We start from the raw sequence: 17,630 nt of genomic DNA on the forward strand, positions 1-17,630 counted from the left end.
ACACACATACACACCAACACACACATACACACCCACACATACACACCCACACACACATACACACCCACACACATACACCCACATACGCCCACACACACACACACACACACACACACACACACACACATGCACGCACCTCCGTTGGGAAGACTGGTGCAAGCGGCTCCATGGGCGCAGGGTTGGTGTGCACACGGATCATGGTGAACCACACAGCCGAGCGTCACCTCGCCCAGCGACGTCACCTCCACATGTGTGTGTGTGCGTGAGCGTGTACGTGTTACTCCTGGTGCCTGTTTGTTGTGCAGCGGCAGCTCGTCATTGTTCAGAGCCAACGAGTCCAAGCAGCCCTGGAAACCGTCACTAAGACGTGCCCCCATTGAAATGGACCAATCTGGGCCAGGGAGGCGGGGCAAAGGCGGGGCCTGCTGTGTCCAGTCATCTAATGAGAGAAAGGTGGAATTTCGACCCAACTCAAGAGTCACGTGATGCCAACGACCATCGCTGATTGGTCGGCTGGTGATGGCGAGGACTCCACCACCTTCAGAGCAGCCTAGATGTAGCTGGAGACAGCCGTCCTCCATCTGTCAATATAACACACACACAGACACACACACAGACAGACACACACACAGGTAGGGCTTAAAGTGACAAGCAATAGAACAGTATTTAGAAAATTGAATATGCTGACTGAAGTTTCTCTGAGTGTGTATGTATGTGTGTTTGTGTGTGTGTGTGTTTGTGTGTGTGTACCTTCAGCATGGCACAGGGGGCGGGGTGTGTGTACAGGATGACTCCGCTTCTCTGCAGTGTTCTGATGCGGAGCTGCAGTTTCACCTCATCGTTCTTCCAGCTGTCAATCACGTGATACTTTATATAACTGTTGCCGTAGAAACTCAGAGAGGTGTGACCTGGGCATGTGCACGTGCGCACACACACACACACACACACACACACACACACACACACACACACACACACACACACAAACACACACACACACTTTTACTAAACATCTCTCTCAAAACCCTTACACTGTACACTTACATACATAGACATCTGTAATAAATATATAAAAGTTTTGCATAAATTTATATATACTGAATTTGCGTATATTTTATGATGTCATCAAAAATTCTGACAGCACTTAGTAGAAACACACACATACACACACCTGCACACTCTCCCAGTTTCCCTTGTGGGCATTGGCAGGCATACGGTCCTCTGCTGTTGTCTGTCTTCACACACTGCATGTCATCGGGACAGACCACATCCTCACACACCTCTGACACCGCAGAACACCGGCTGTCTGTCTCAGAGAGATAGATGGATAGATAGATAGATAGATAGATAGATAGATAGATAGATAGATAGATAGATAGATAGATAGATAGAAAGAGAGGGAGAGAGAGAATGAGAGAGAGAGAGAGAGAGAGAGAGAGAGATTGGCAGGATTCATTCCCAATACCCTTATCACCTGAACACACACACACACACAAACCATACTGCTATTAAATAGTAATACACTAATAGTGATAGTAAACAGTTGCATAAGTATTTACCCCGTTATGAAAGAAACCCCTAAATAATTACCCAGAGACCACCCATACCCACAGCGAAGGACAGTAGTGTTGGCATCTTGTATTTTGTGTTTAATCACTTTTCCGGGGAGGGAGTGAATACTTTTCCAAGGCATTGTATCAGTGGCCATCCATTTCTGTGACTCACCTGTGCAGACACAGCGTGCGCTCCGTTGGAACCGCGGTGAGACGAAGCTGCTGGTGCTGGTGGTGTAAGTGAGCAGTGCGTGTGTGTCGAGTGTGATGGTCTGTTCGCAGCGTGCCTCTCCACACTCCAGGCCTGAACAGTTCTTATCCAGAACAGCAGAAACACGCAGGACCTGTTCGAGCCGCCGCCGTGCTGCACTGAGCTTCTGGCTCACCAATGCTGCTGCCAGGAAGCTGCCACCTCCTGGAGCCTCCACAGCCAATAGGAGGTCAAGCTGGCCTGTGGTCTCAACCGGCTGCACACTGAGCACATGCAGGGTATCGGACGACCCTGTTCCCATGGCATCGGCAATGACGCGGCGGACGGCAGTGAGGTGGCTTGAGACAAAGTCATGCGGAGAGACGCGCTCGAAGCGCACTGTAACAGCGTGTCGGAGCATAGAAGCCGACGCCCACTCCACATACACGCTCACGGGCACACTCACAGAGAAACGGCCGTCTGTCACCGTGGCATTCAGCGAGTAGCGACCAGCGTCCAGACCTGAAAGAGCGATGATGCGTCCGTCACGTGGGTTTACCTGAAACAGAGAGAACGTTGGAGGCTTTTTAGTACAGTACACAGTGTTTAGATACTGTGTAAACAACAACAGGAGAGAGATAAACAACAACAGGAGAGACTGACAGATGTAACACACACCTTAAACAGACTGTTCTGTTGGTGAGTGTGTCCATAGGTGAGGATATCGAACGCGTCCTGGTCCGTGGCATGAATCTGTCCAATCACGCCTCCTGGGAACTCATCCTCAACCGTGACAATGTGGACGTGTAGTGGAGATGCTACAGGCACGTGCACACTCTCCTCGATCACACGCACATGCACGAGTGTTGTCGACGACAAAGGCGGCCTGCCGGAATCACGGGCCTATTTCACAAGATTGTTGAAATAAATTAATAACAAAACAAAGAACCCGACGTTAAAATACTAGCATATTTAAAGATGACTGAACCGAACTAAAAGTCTTGCTCTCACCTCAACTTGAATGACATACTCCGTTCTCTCAGCCCTGCGGAACATCTGATTGGAGGTTATAAGCCCCTCCCTGTCCAGTGAAAACCACACCCCTTCATTTCCTGACAGGATGCGATAGTGGAAAGGAGGGCCGTTGTGGGCGGCGTCTTTATCAGTGACTGACAGCTGTAGGACGCTCGTCCCGATCGGTTTATTCTCCTGTCAGAAAGCATGAATCGTAATCAGATGCTGGATATTTGTAATATTTGTATAAACTGATCTATTAGCGGGTCGATCATTGGGCGTACCTGAATAACTGCCGTGTGATTGGCTGGAGAAAAAGTGGGCGGGTTGTCGTTGATGTCGGAGATATCGATGTTAACGATCACAGTTGAAGACATGGAAGGAGTTCCGCTGTCCAGAGCTCTTACTGACAGGGCATAACCTGCAATCTGGAGAGACAGACAGGCAAACAGGATGAGAGACAGACAGACAGACAGACAGACAGACAGAATGAGAGACAGACAGACAGAATGAGAGACAGACAGACAGAATAAGGGACATACAGGCAAACAGACAGACAGAATGAAAGACAGACAGACAGAATAATAGACATACAGGCAGATTGTCAGACAGACAGGATGAGAGACAGATAGACAAGATAAGAGACAAACAGACAGACAGGCAGGCAGACAGACAGGATGAGAAACGGACAGAAAGACAGATGTAGAGACAGAGAAGATGAGAGACATGGAGCCAGACAGACAGGATGAGAAAAAGGCAGGATATGAGACAGACAGACAGAATGGCAGACAGAAAGAGAGACAGACAGAGAGACAGACAGACAGACAGACAGACAGAATAATAGACATACAGGCAGATGGACAGACAGACAGGATGAGAGACAGACAGACAAGATGAGAGACATACAGACAGGATGAGAGACAGACAGACAAGATGAGAGACATACAGACAGGATGAGAGACAAACAGGCAGACAGGCAGGGTGAGAAAAAGGTAGGATATGAGACAGACAGACAGGATGAGAGACAGACAGAGAGACAGACAGACAGACAGAAGGAACAGAACAGAACTCTAGAATAATAGATGATAACAGGTTATAATTGTAGTACAATTATATGATAAAATAATGATGAAGAGCTTTAAGACTATTAAAGTAGATATTTTAAATAAAAATGCATCACTTTAGACCAAAGAATAATGAATTGCTGATTTGCTAATAAAGGGAGAGGACCTAATATTACAATGAGGTTTTTGCACGTGCTAATTGTTCTGTTGATTCTGTTAAGGTGTTGTTTAATGTTCTGTCATTAGTTCATGCTGCAAATCACAGGTTTTTATTCTCCGTTTCTATAGTAACAGCTCATTCTCAGGAACTTACCTGGTGATTCTCCTGGGTAACCTACAGTAAGACTAGTTATAATCAGTACTCTTAAAAATAAAAGAAATTGTGACGGTTTCTGTATTTATTTAACCTGAAGGAGTCTCCAGTGCCAATATGTTGCCATGGAAACTGTGGCATTGTTCCTCACCGTTTCTCGATCCAGTTGTTTGTTGACTTTGATCTGACCCGTCACTGGCTCGATGAAGAACTGGTTCTCGCGATCACCGCTGACGATGGAGTACAGGATGTCACCGTTCACCTGGCTGTCGATGTCTTCGGCAGTCACCTAAGCAACCAGATCTACATGTTATCTTGAAGTCCATGTTCCGATTCACACCATTTGTACAACTTGCTACTAAATAAGCTACGTTAGTGCAAAGTCGTTGGATGTGGTTACCTTGACGACCGCATCACCGATGTTAGCGTCCTCCCTGATGATGGCACTGTAAACGTCACGGCCAAACATTGGTGCGTTATCGTTGACGTCCGTTACATTGATGTTTACCATGGCAACGGCAGTAAGGGGTGGAGTTCCACCATCACGAGCTTCTACTGTGAGAAAGTAATCTTTACAGCTCTCAAAGTCCAGAGGGTGAAACACGGCGATTGCTCCTGCACACACACACACAAACACACATCAACATTCTCTTAAAACACACAGTCTATCCACTACAAAGGTCATCTATATATAGCGCTAGTATATCTAGTGTATAATGTGCCTTTTAAAGAAAATAATGTGCATTAAAAAATGCCACCTAAACAATGCGCAATGTGGTGAATGTGGTGTAGTTACTGACACCATGCATGCATGACATCTTTAAATATCTTTGCACAGCAATTATTAAAGAAACTTTGAGCAAACGTGAGCTGTAAGCTGAAAAGTGTCCGTGTGTGTGTGCGTGTGTGTGTGTGTGTGTGTGTGAGAATGAGATTAAGTGAGTGAAGAGGCGGGTGGCAGCGATTTAGGACACAAACGTCCTCAGGCTGTCTATATCTCAGTTTTATATACTGGCTAGAACAGCGAGAGCTGAATTGCATTATAGAATGAAATATGTGTGTGTGTGTGTGTGTGTGTGTGTGGTCCTATAACGTCTGTGGTCAAATAAGCATGAACAAATTTCAGCCTAGCAAATTTCAATCAATTTTTTTGACAGATTCTTTCCACACGCCAGAGCAAGCACTGTTAGCTAGCATAGCACTTACTAGCCAGAACAATGCTGTCACAGTCAGAATATCATTGGCAACATCTTGAAACAATTACTGTCTGTGAGAAATACATACTACTGTATGTATAGCATTCATCCAATGCTACTAGATAGCTAAATGTTTATGTGACAAAAATCTTGTGACACCGAACCCTCAAACATACCTTTAAACACAAGCTAAGCTAGTAGCTTAGAAATCCTGTCAGGTTTAGCTCACTTTAACCAGCTGAACAACATTAAAAGTGGAAAATTATAAAGGTTTTATAAATAAGACTTAAAGATCCTCTCAAAAATCCTGTCAGGATTAGCTCACTTTAGCCAGCTAGCCCGAAATTATAAATATTTATGAATATGACGTCAAAATCCTCCCAGGAATCCTGTCAGATTATCTCAGCTAAAATTATCAGCAGTGAAGATTAGGAACATTTAGAACTATAAGTTAAAATCCTCTCAGAAATCCCTAAAAGAAAACAGTATATATCTGTATACGGACACGTAAACACGTACAACAACGGTACGACGTTTGATAGATACTATTTAGTAATTATTGAAGCATCGTGTCACCATAAATAAGACATGCTATGATCTGAGATTCTGTCTACAACTAGACACAATAAACAGTGGTAGTAGTAATATTATGTTGAATATTCTAGCAGGACCTTACTTACTCCCATTCTATAGTTATATGTTAGCTTGCTACTTAGCATGATTGAGATACCTGGGACATTGAGACACCTGTTCGCTTTCTGCATGTGGACCCTTCCGTATAGTAGGTAAGTAAAGATTCGCTTACTCACCTGTATGCGTTTCAATGCTGAAGTGCCCTTGTGCATTCCCAGACCGGATGCTGTAGTAGATGTCAGCATTAGTACCGATGTCCTTACTGTGCGCATGGACACGCAGCACTGCTGTGCCAGCTGCTGCGTCTTCAGCCAGTGTTGCACTGTAGTCACGCCGCTCGAACACCGGAGGGTTGTCATTTACATCCAGCACAGCGATGGTGAGGTTGGCGAGAGACGAGAGGCGGTATGGGACACCTAGATCGGACGCCCGTACCACCACAAGGTATGAGGATTTGACCTCGCGGTCCAGTGGCCTCTCCAGAGCCACCACACCAGTCCACTTATCGATGGAAAAGACACCTTCAGCTGAATCTACTAGTGAGTACACTACTTTCCGGCTCTCACCTGGACAGAGAGACAGACAGAACAAGAGGGAGACATGATCACAGAAGGAAAACTGATGTGTAACATACTGTAGGATTGTCTGAGTTCAGTTTCTGCAAGAGTTTTGTCCCTTCCTTGTTAAAATCCAAAAGTTACCAGATTTTACCATTCTACCGAATGTAACATGGTCCTAAAAACTGGAAAAGAAGTCTGAACATTTTCTTTGCAAGTCCAGTCCATGACTTGAATGGTATAGAGAGTGATTGTGTATTGTGGGGCAGAACTTGAGCTGGACGTTCTGCAGTGCTTGGTGGGGTGGATTCCATTTAGAGGATTGAAGGGGATCAGCAGGTGGTTAACTAGGAAGAAAGTGGAACGCCATTAAAATTCACAAGCTACCCAATCCAGAGAACATTCCAGCTGGAACTCTTTATCTATCAGCCAGTCCTCAGGGGATTAAATGGTACAAAAATAAAGCTGTCAACAGACACAGCAAAAAGATATTGCTGACATCCATTACAGTCAAAGTTCTAACTAGGGAATTGCAGAAAAGCTGAAGAAACTGAACTTTGAACATTACCATGCTTTTACTTTTCAAAAAAACGTTCATCATTCTTTAATTTAAACACAGAAAAATCTAATAATGGTAAACAAAAGTCACCTGGACCCGACAATGTTCTAGCAAACTTCAGAGCTAAAACCCTAAAACATATTATACCCAGTTACCAGAGTTCTTTGGCCTGTAACGTAACAGCTGCCATAGAAAGTACAGTAGAAGCTTGCATGAGACATGCTATATGACCAAACTATATAGACACACAGTTATCACACTCACGCAAGAACCTTTGCCAATCTGTTGCCACAAAGCTGGAAGCACACAACTGTCTATAGTAGTATAGTATACAGTATATAGTATTTCACATTACTGGAACTATAAATCCAGAACCTGTTCCAGAAGGACAATGACCCTGTGCATAAAGTTCTGGCTATGACGACATGGTTTGCCAAGTTTGGAATGGAAGGACTCGAGATATTGCACCGAGCCATGACCTCAACCCTCTTTGAGCAATAAATGGGAACTCGAATTTAAACCACCTGATTTCAAATCCAAACAAACACATTCCCATATCCAGGGGAAACCCTTCCCAGTAGAGTAAAGGCATTTATACTAGCAAAGTGTGTAAACAACGATATTCAAGCACACAACGGTGGTGTAATGATCAGGTGTCTACAGACATATGAAGTACTGTATAGTAGACATGGTTATAACCTCCAGGCAGCTGCTGGAAAAGTTTAAAGGGGTAAAACATGTTTTTTCGAAGGCTTGATTGTGTTTGTGGGGTGCACTGTAACGTGTTCATGCTTCGTTTTTTTAAAAAATTGCATTCTTTTTCATATATTTTACCTTTATTCTACACTGCTCTGTCCCTCCTTGTAAAACGGTCTGATGGTTTCCGGGTTCTATGAAGCCAGTCCCTCAAAAATAGCAATGGGCTTAGATTGGTTAGCTGGCCCAGTGTGTTGTGATTCGCTAACCACCTAGTGCATGTTTTTCGGAAACGTCACGCCCCTTACCTTTACCAGAAGTCTGTGCTTTGGTGGTATTAGAAACAATGGCGTCAATAAAACCATACCAATTTGAGCCCGAATCGGACCCAGAAAATTTTAGTGAAGATGATCGAGCAGAACCTGTTCAAGAACGGCTGTTAAACGACGTTTCAGAATGTTATGTTTTTTTGTTGTTGTTGTCTCATACTTTTTAGATACGTTGTTATTTAATTGTACTAATTATAATAGTTGATGTTTAATTTACAACAATAAGTGTTTGTCTAGGGGGGGCACGGTGGCTTAGTGGTTAGCACGTTCGCCTCACACCTCCAGGGTTGGGGGTTCGATTCCCGCCTCCGCCTTGTGTGTGTGGAGTTTGCATGTTCTCCCCGTGCCTCGGGGGTTTCCTCCAGGTACTCCGGTTTGCTCCCCCGGTCCAAAGACATGCATGGAAGGTTGATTGGCATCTCTGGAAAATTGTCCCTAGTGTGTGATTGCGTGAGTGAATGAGAGTGTGTGTGTGCCCTGCGATGGGTTGGCACTCCGTCCAGGGTGTATCCTGCCTTGATGCCCGATGACGCCTGAGATAGGCACAGGCTCCCCGTGACCTGAGGTAGTTCGGATAAGCGGTAGTCCTTAGAAATGGATTTCTTTAAAAGCAAATATCTCCCTTTGCTTAAAACTTTGAACGTTGTAACTTTGCAGATGTTGTTTATGTTCAAGCAGGAACATTACAAACTAGCTAAAGTTAGAAAAGTGAAATCGTGTTTTACCACCCCTTTAAGAAACAGCACTGGGACTTGTTTGTTGTATTAATGGACATGTTCCAAACCCTCGTCGTGGTGAACTAGAAGTTGTTGTGGAATATCCTACAAAAAGTGTGACTGCTCAGATAATAATAAGAGAATCCTTCAGGAGTTCCACATGTACTTAAGCAGGATGGATTCTGAGTCAGTCTGAGTGAGCAAGAAGACTGTATCCCCAGACCAGGTTGTCAATGTGTGTCATATCCTACTGTATCAAGAGATAAACACAACATTTCTCACAGATTCTGGCTGAATGAAATGAGATTTCATGGCAGTACAAAAGCCACCTCTTGCCACATATTGAGCTGAGAGAATCTCGAAACAATGATGTTGATACCGTCTACAAGAAAATGGGGTTAAAGATGTCCAAAAAAAATCTTGAAAAATGAAATCCTGGCCAAACATAACACTAGAAACCCAAACTTGTCCACACTAAAAATATCTTAGTGGTGTTCTATCCATAAACCACAACTAAAAGCAGCCCCGTGTCTTTCGGACTGCAGAGACTGTCTATCATCTCAATGTTCTCTGCAGATTCTTGACATTCTTTGAGGGGAAAAAACCTCATTCTGAAAATCATACTGCAGATTGTTTTACACGTCCAGGACACGGTCTTTGAAACTCTTGGAAATGTCACACATATGCACATGTGGTCGATACCCAGAGGTGGTATTAATATATATATATATATATATATATATATATATATATATATATATATATATATATACACACATATATAAAAAAAGAGTTCTCATATACTGCAAGGTCACAACATCGAGATCACACTGGAGATAACCGAATCAGGGAGTGTTCATTTTTGGAGGGAAGTGAAAACCACCAGTAGTGGAAAAAAAAATGGGGACGAAGGCATGTAGCAACACTGCAGAACAGATCGCACACAGGACTCATCAATAATGCAGGGGAGGTTGTGAGAAACCATTGCAGCAGCAGCAGTAGCACTGTGTGTGTGTGTGTGTGTGTGTGTGTATGTGTGTGTTGTGTGTGTGTGTGTGTGTGTATGTGTGTGTTGTGTGTGTGTGTTGTGTGTGTTGTGTGTGTGTTGTGTGTGTGTGTATGTGTGTGTGTGTGTGTATGTCGTACCCAGGTCTGGATCTATGGCATTTAGCTGCGTGAGTAGGGCTTTTGCAGCCGTGTTCTCATAAACGCTGGTCTCGTAGTGGGCGGAGCCAAATCGAGGAGGGTTATCATTAACATCCAATAGCCTGATGGAAACAGTCGCCTCACATGAAAGCCCGCCCCCGTCTGTCGCCCTGGCAACAAGCGAGTACCGCTCAACTTTCTCCCGGTCCAATGATGTTGCTGTTTTCAGCTCTCCTACAACACACACACACACACACACACACATCAACCATGACAGAAAGGCAGACATACACAAATAAGCAGCTAGCCAGTTAGACAGACAGACAGACAAACCTGTGTAAGGGTGTATGGTGAAGTCCTCAGCTCCGCCCCCTGACAGTGAGTACTGCAGCTGTGCATTAGAGCCAGTGTCTGCATCTGACGCTCTCACTCTCAGGATAAGATTTCCGACAGGAACATCCTCAGAGACTGATGCGGTGTACACCACCTACACACACACACACACACACACACACACACATACACACAGGTATGCACATAATGTAAACGTGTGTCCATGTTTTTGTCATGTTTTGTCTCTGAATATACGTATGTGACTTTGTGCATGTCTCACCGGGTCGCACACGGGACTGTTGTCGTTGGCATCGGTGACGAGCACATGGATGGCTGCCGTGGCAACGTGGAGGCCGTCGGTTGCCGTGACGTTGATGACATAATGCTCTTGCTGCTCACGATCCAGCGGCCGCTTCACATAGAGCTTCCAATCGGATGAAAGTAAACTCAGGGCGAACACATCGCCACGGTTACCACCTGCATACACACACGCGCACACACACACACACACAAAACACACTACTTAAAAGTTCCAGCATTTTCTCTATTTACGATAGCTAGTGTAGCTAGTCACATCCATAGCAAGCAACTTGTATAATTAACTGGTAGACATTAATAAAGAAAACCTGGTAGATTCCTTTGTTTCTCTCCCAACCACACACACACACACACACACACACACACACACACAATCATTTCCCGAATGAACACCAGCATTTTTGTCGCCATTTTGTCCCTGTCTTTCTCATCTGAGGATGCTGGGTAAACTTAAAGTCATTTCCATAAGCCAATAAACACACACACACACACACACTCAAAGTGGTAATAATAACTTTTGCCAGTCGTTCCAGGCTCATCAGTATAAATTGTAATAATTACACCTTTTATTTTCATTTAAGTTACTAAGATCGAACGCTAATGAGCACTAATTTATCACACCCACACTGTGCAACACACACACACACACACACACACACACACGCACACACTCCCACATGGAGAGAGAGAGAGAGAAAGAGAGAGAGAAATGGTATAATGATAGATAGAATAAATTAAAAAGGAACACAGCAATCTATAACAGTTATCTTAATAAGTGTCCCATCAGTGTGCTCTTGAGTACAGACACACACACACACACACACACACACACACACACACACACACACGTATATTAACTAAATATACAGTACAATCTAACTCTGCTAGAGTCTAATAACACATAGAAGTGCTCTTTGTCTTTATCACTTTATTTTTCCTCTTCCTCACCAATCCACATCACTTCCTCTGTTTGCTCTTTAATCATTTTTTTCTTTTGAGTCAACAAAAGCAATATCAACCAATCACACACACACACACACACACACACACACACACACACACACTAAAAACAGCTCATCTGACCTCCAGCCACTTTTCTAAAACAAACACAATTCAGATACAACAGTCTAATAGTTTGGACAATTCCAAGAAATCTATTTACACACACACACACACACACACACACACACACACAAACACAATTGATTCTAACAGAATGAATCTAAAATGCTACACCATAGAAACAGACACCGACGTTAATGTGACCGTTCGTTTTGAACGAAGAAGATCTGCCAACGACACAATGGACGTTTCAAGGTTATTTGTTTCTGCAGAAAGTTTTCTAGAATTAGCATAGAATTACCGTTGTCATTAGGCTCGTTGTCATGGTTACACGTTTTGTCCTAGTTTAATGAGTGTAGAGTTTCTTTTCTTATAATAAACATTAGAAATGTTCTGATCTGTGGAGAAACACACTTTTTTTTTTTTTCAGCAAATTCGGGAATTCTCCTGGGTCACTGTATCGACCAATCAGAATCAAGTATTGTGTTGAAGTGTGTGTTGAAGAACAGGGGAAAAAACACATACACACATACACACAATCATTAACCTTTAAATCAAGATTTATAACCTCATACTAAATTATCACCGCATCTTAATGCCTTGTGTGTGTGTGTGTGTGTGTGTGTGTTTAAATGAATGCTAATCTCATCATCACACCAGCAAGCAACAAAGCAACATCTTAATTTAAGAGTTTTTTTTTAATTATATGCTAATTAGGTGTTATAGTAGTAAAGAGAGAAATCCAAAGGACTGGATACCACAGAGGTATCTGAGGTTTCTTCAATTCCCCACTTAAAGCTTTAGTTTTTATATCAACAATTTATCAGCTCTGCAAAAATGAAAGAAAAAACTTTCAAACCTTGTTTCATTACATCCTGTCCTTGTTAAATGTGTTTAAAGACATTACAGAGAAAGCTCGGAAGGAAATAGCTGAGATGGCAGGAGATTCTAGTGAGTGGAATTAGCTAGCTCAGTTAGCTTGCTTTGCTAATCTGTCACCAAAGCTAGCATGAAGCCTAGCATGTAACGTGAATAGAATTCGTCAGTGGTAGGATTCGTCCTTAATACCTTAGAAACAGATAACATTTCCAAGACCTTAAAAAAAATGACATTTCTGTCATATTTTGTAAGAAAAGTCCGCTTTTGTTCAGGTTTATGAGCAAGAAATAATTGCTCAGGCGTGTCGCCAAGAGTGGACGGATTTGCCACGAGGTGTTTCGTCTGTTAGTACGAACCGTGTTGATGTTTTTAGAGACGCAGTCATTGTGCTTCCATGCTCATTAGCCAGAATGATTTATAGTCTGTTTATTTGTAGCACAGTGTCGTTACAGCACCAACACTATTAGTCAGCGTATCTTTAGATTAGATTAGATTAGATTAGATTCAACTTTATTGTCATTACACATGTACAAGTACAAGGCGACGAAATGCAGTTTAGGTCTAACCAGAGTGCAATAGTAGCAAGTGCAGGACATACAGTGTTTACAAGATGTAAATAAGTTAAATAAAGTGGTAATATGGCATGGTTAGCACGTTCACCTCACACCTCCAGGGTTGGGGGTTCGATTCCCGCCTCCGCCTTGTGCGTGTGGAGATTGCATGTTCTCCCCGTGCCTCGGGGGTTTCCTCCGGGTACTCCGGTTTCCTCCCCCGGTCCAAAGACATGCATGGTAGGTTGATTGGCATCTCTGGAAAATTGTCCGTAGTGTGTGATTGCGTGAGTGAATGAGAGTGTGTGTGTGCCCTGTGATGGGTTGGCACTCCATCCAGGGTGTATCCTGCCTTGATGCCCGATGACGCCTGAGATAGGCACAGGCTCCCCGTGACCTGAGGTAGTTCGGATAAGCGGTAGAAAATGAATGAATGAATGAAAGTGGTAATATGGAAGTGATTTACAGATGTGTGTGTACTATGAACATAATATACAGATTTACAGAAGCATATGTGCTGTAACAAAATATATGGCTGTATGTTCTATGAATATAATGTACAGATGAATATATATGTGCTATGAATATAATGTACAGATGTCTATTACTATAAACTAAAATTTACAGAAAGGTGTGTGCTATAAACAAAATATATTGTTATTACTATAAACTGAAATATACAGGAGGATATGTACTATGAACATAATATAATATATTGCTGTTACTATGAACAGAAATCAGGTGGGTATCTTTGCATCTTATTTAAAACAGGTGATGCTTTCCGGTTATTTGTGTTACTGTAGCCTTCGTCTCAGTCTGGTTGTGCTCCTGCTACGTGATTGGTGGAGGTTGATAAGATAATCCTATGAATGAGCAGGTGTACAGGTATTCCTAATAAAGTGGTCGGCGTGTGTTGGAAGTTGGTTTATTGGATTCTTTCCACTCGGGGGATCAGTGTAACCTTGCGTTCGTTCTTCATAACGTCTCCTCTCTCTTGTTTTGTCATCTATATCTTTTCAGATTTTCTTTGATTTTCTGTCCATCTCTTTCTTATCACTTTCTCACTGTTTTTTTTTTTTTTGCATCTCTCTGTCTCTGTCTCTCTCTCTATTATGTGTTTATATCACACTTCCGTCTGGGGGTGTGAAGAGTCCATTAGTCAGTGTTTGACCTTTGAGTTCTTCTAAAACCGAAGGGATTTACACATCACACAAAGAGAAACAGACACAAGAGAAAATGAAGGGAAAAAAAAGTGACAGTTCTGTTCTAGTATCATCCAGTAGCAGCAGTCATACAGATACGTAGAACCGTAATTGAGTTTGTGTGTGTGTGTGTGTGTGTGTGTATGTGTGTGTGTGTATGTGTGTGTGTATGTGTGTGTATGTGTGTGTGTGTGTGTGTATGTGTGTGTGTGTGTGTATGTGTGTGTGTATGTGTGTGTTAAGAAGTTGAAACTTCATAAAATTACACAGAAAATGTTTACAGCCTTAATCTAAATTCTGCCTCAGTCAAAGTATGTGTGCGCGTATGTGTGTGTGTGTGTGTGTGTGTGTGTGTGTGTGTGTGTGTGTGTGTGTGTGTGCCCGGGAACTCATGAATTATAAAACATGGCAGCTCCCTAATGCAATGTTATGAATTTCTAAAGTGATATACAGGCTGCACCTGAGAGTTTGTGCAGAGAGTGTGAGTGTGTGTGTGTGTGTGTGTGTGTGTTATTGTCCTCAGTAAAGGAGTTCTACACCAGACATTCTGCAAAATCACAACTACATTTGACAATGTATGATGAGGCACACAGCTGGTTCTCACACCAATCAATCGGTCGTGTGTAACACTGATTTACTCTTCATTTCCACTCCAGTGTGAGTCTCGGGTCCAAAAAAAAAAAAAAAGAGTGCACAACAGAGACCTGTTGATGTTTCATCATTTTCATCTCTGACTGTATTGTATTAAATTAATGATTAAATTTCTTCACCAGTAGGGGGCATCTGTGCTTTGCTTAGTTAATAATAATAAAAAAAAACGACACCATAATCACTGTGCATCAATTTGAAGGTAGATCCTTAGGTAAGCAGCATTTTGGCCAGTGTTTGCACAAACCTGTGATAAACCTGTCCAATTTCTTTTTAAAAAAAAAAAATAAGCTAAATAAATCTTAGATTAATGACCTTAGAAGTCTTTCTGTTATTGCTATTGCCTAGCTAACAATTATCACAATGGGCAGTATGTAGCTAGCATCTAAAAGTGTAACTGAGTAGTCTACACTATCGGAGATACATATTACTGAACCAGGGCTCTCAAGTTTTGAAGACAAGCAAGAGTGACATTTCCAACCCCCCAGCGAAAAAACTAAACAAACAAAAAAGAAACACTCTTTCACCAAGAGAAATGGCCACATTTTAACCAAATACAAAGTATTTGTTCAATTTCCATTTATTATTTTGAGTGTGTGTTTGTGTAAGAGAGAGCAAGAGAGAGAGAGAGAGAGAGAGAGAGAGAGGGTTCGTTGGGGGTTCGATTCCCGCCTCCGCCTTGTGTGTGTGGAGTTTGCGTGTTCTCCCCGTGCCTCGGGGGTTTCCTCCGGGTACTCCGGTTTCCTCCCCCGGTCCAAAGACATGCATGGTAGGTTGATTGGCATCTCTGGAAAATTGTCTGTAGTGTGTGATTGCGTGAGTGAATGAGAGTGTGTGTGTGCCCTGTGATGGGTTGGCACTCCGTCCAGGGTGTATCCTGCCTTGATGCCCGATGACGCCTGAGATAGGCACAGGCTCCCCGTGACCCGAGGTAGTTCGGATAAGCGGTAGAAAATGAGTGAGTGAGTGAGTGTTTATTGTAAGTGTTTGTTGCCTTTTTGGACTCCTTTATCATTTATAATGTTGCTACCATTTAAAACAGTTCAACTCTGGAAGGGACAATGTCCCGTCCAGAGACAAGCTGTTTCGTGTTGAGGTTTTGTTCAAACCGACCATCGAAAATACCCTCTCTAATGAATGTTTTTTTTTCATTGGTTGTTGCGTTAAATCTTACCCAGATACAATAGTGCTATTTTCTGATTGGCTATTGTGTAGCCTCTTTTTTTGATTGGCTGATGACTAAGAGCTCCAGGGGAGACGCGCTTGATTCCTGCCCGGTTCCATAGAGACAGCGGTGCGGACACATACATTTTGGGCGCTGCGGCGTATTAAATACATGATAAAGAGTTGATCAAAAAGTTTTTCTGCGTGAGAAATACAATGTGTGGCGGGAGAGCGTGAGAAAAGACCGAAATGCGTGACTGTCACTCTCAATGCGTGATACTTGACAGCCCTGCTGAACTGTACCTTCCATGTTCAGTGGGGTATTCCCCTCATAGGTACATCTTCTGTACCTTTATTACTGTATGTATGAAAACACGAACATTATTATTACATTTTAGCGCAAAGCCTTAAAAGTAAAGGTAAAATATTACAGCTTTCCTGGTGATAGAAATATACGAAAGTCACTAAAGATATATCGTTGCTGTTGGGCGGAATCCTCATATCTCCAAAACTGTTATTTTTCAGGAAATGAAAAAAACGCTGTACCTTATCTGCAGTGCACAGGGTTTAGTCCACGTTGCAGTGGATTGTCTTGCGCTAAATTCCTGTCCTCAGACGAGCACCAGAACTAGCGGGGGTCAAGATTTTTTTTCTTTGAGCCCAGTGTTTTGAAGACATTTACCTCAGAAGACGTGTTGATTCGTTGCGACTCTTCTTAAGGAGAAATATGCCGCGAAGCTCTCCCGCGGAGTGAGGAAGAGGTGGACAGTTGAAGAGTCCAATGGAGTTATGAGATTTGCGCTCAAGCTATTTTCAAGACTTTAGATTGGTTAATAACTTGTAAAAATAACAGACCCACGTGGGGACTGACCAATAGCATATATATGAAATTGACCAAATTTGGACATACGAGGTTTCCGCCCGACAGCGAGGATATGCTAAAAGGGAACACTGTAGCATGTAAAGGTATAGTTTACTATCCATTTTTCTGACATTGCAGCATTTGCCTGTATTTCACGATCCATCCTTCATTCATTCATTCATCTTCTACCGCTTATCCGAACTACCTCGGGTCACGGGGAGCCTGTGCCTATCTCAGGCGTCATTGGGCATCAAGGCAGGATACACCCTGGACGGAGTCGAGCCATCCTTTTGTAAGATATTAAGAAACAAATGGTATTTGTTTCTTAACCATTTTTTGTTTCTTAACTTACCTCCAGCTATGATGTGTTTGACAATACTCAAAGGTATACTAGTTGCCATGTCAGGATAGCATTTTAACTAAAAAACAGAACTTGACAAAGAGACATTAAAGCATGTGCTCATAAAAAATGTGTTAGAAACAATGCAGATATAGGATTTGACATCCCATAATAAGACGTGGTTTTGCAATGGGAAAACTTAGTGAGGAAAAAAAATAGAAACAGCCCAACATGCACACACTGTCATATACACATTTTGCTTCTATCTTTTAACACACAAACACAAATATACATACTTCTTTTCC

The 17,630-nt window shown here is 42.7% G+C and overlaps 1 protein-coding gene across 1 annotated transcript in view; it reads right to left on the reverse strand.

The window, feature by feature from the left end:
* Positions 1-17,630, reverse strand: part of fat3a (FAT atypical cadherin 3a) — a 107,234-nt gene that overhangs the window by 12,127 nt on the left and 77,477 nt on the right. The window contains exons 12-24 of the mRNA XM_060887784.1: positions 10,580-10,776; positions 10,300-10,453; positions 9,967-10,200; positions 6,140-6,529; positions 4,535-4,749; positions 4,286-4,423; positions 3,042-3,185; positions 2,755-2,952; positions 2,422-2,646; positions 1,726-2,302; positions 1,172-1,306; positions 751-908; positions 137-581 (exon numbers count right to left, since the gene is read on the reverse strand). Coding sequence (XP_060743767.1) covers positions 137-581; positions 751-908; positions 1,172-1,306; positions 1,726-2,302; positions 2,422-2,646; positions 2,755-2,952; positions 3,042-3,185; positions 4,286-4,423; positions 4,535-4,749; positions 6,140-6,529; positions 9,967-10,200; positions 10,300-10,453; positions 10,580-10,776 — 3,210 coding nt within the window. The remainder of the gene's footprint in view (positions 1-136; positions 582-750; positions 909-1,171; positions 1,307-1,725; positions 2,303-2,421; positions 2,647-2,754; positions 2,953-3,041; positions 3,186-4,285; positions 4,424-4,534; positions 4,750-6,139; positions 6,530-9,966; positions 10,201-10,299; positions 10,454-10,579; positions 10,777-17,630) is intronic.

The sequence above is a fragment of the Tachysurus vachellii genome, chromosome 15 (genome assembly GCF_030014155.1).
Source record: "Tachysurus vachellii isolate PV-2020 chromosome 15, HZAU_Pvac_v1, whole genome shotgun sequence".
Taxonomy (NCBI): Eukaryota; Metazoa; Chordata; class Actinopteri; order Siluriformes; family Bagridae; genus Tachysurus; species Tachysurus vachellii.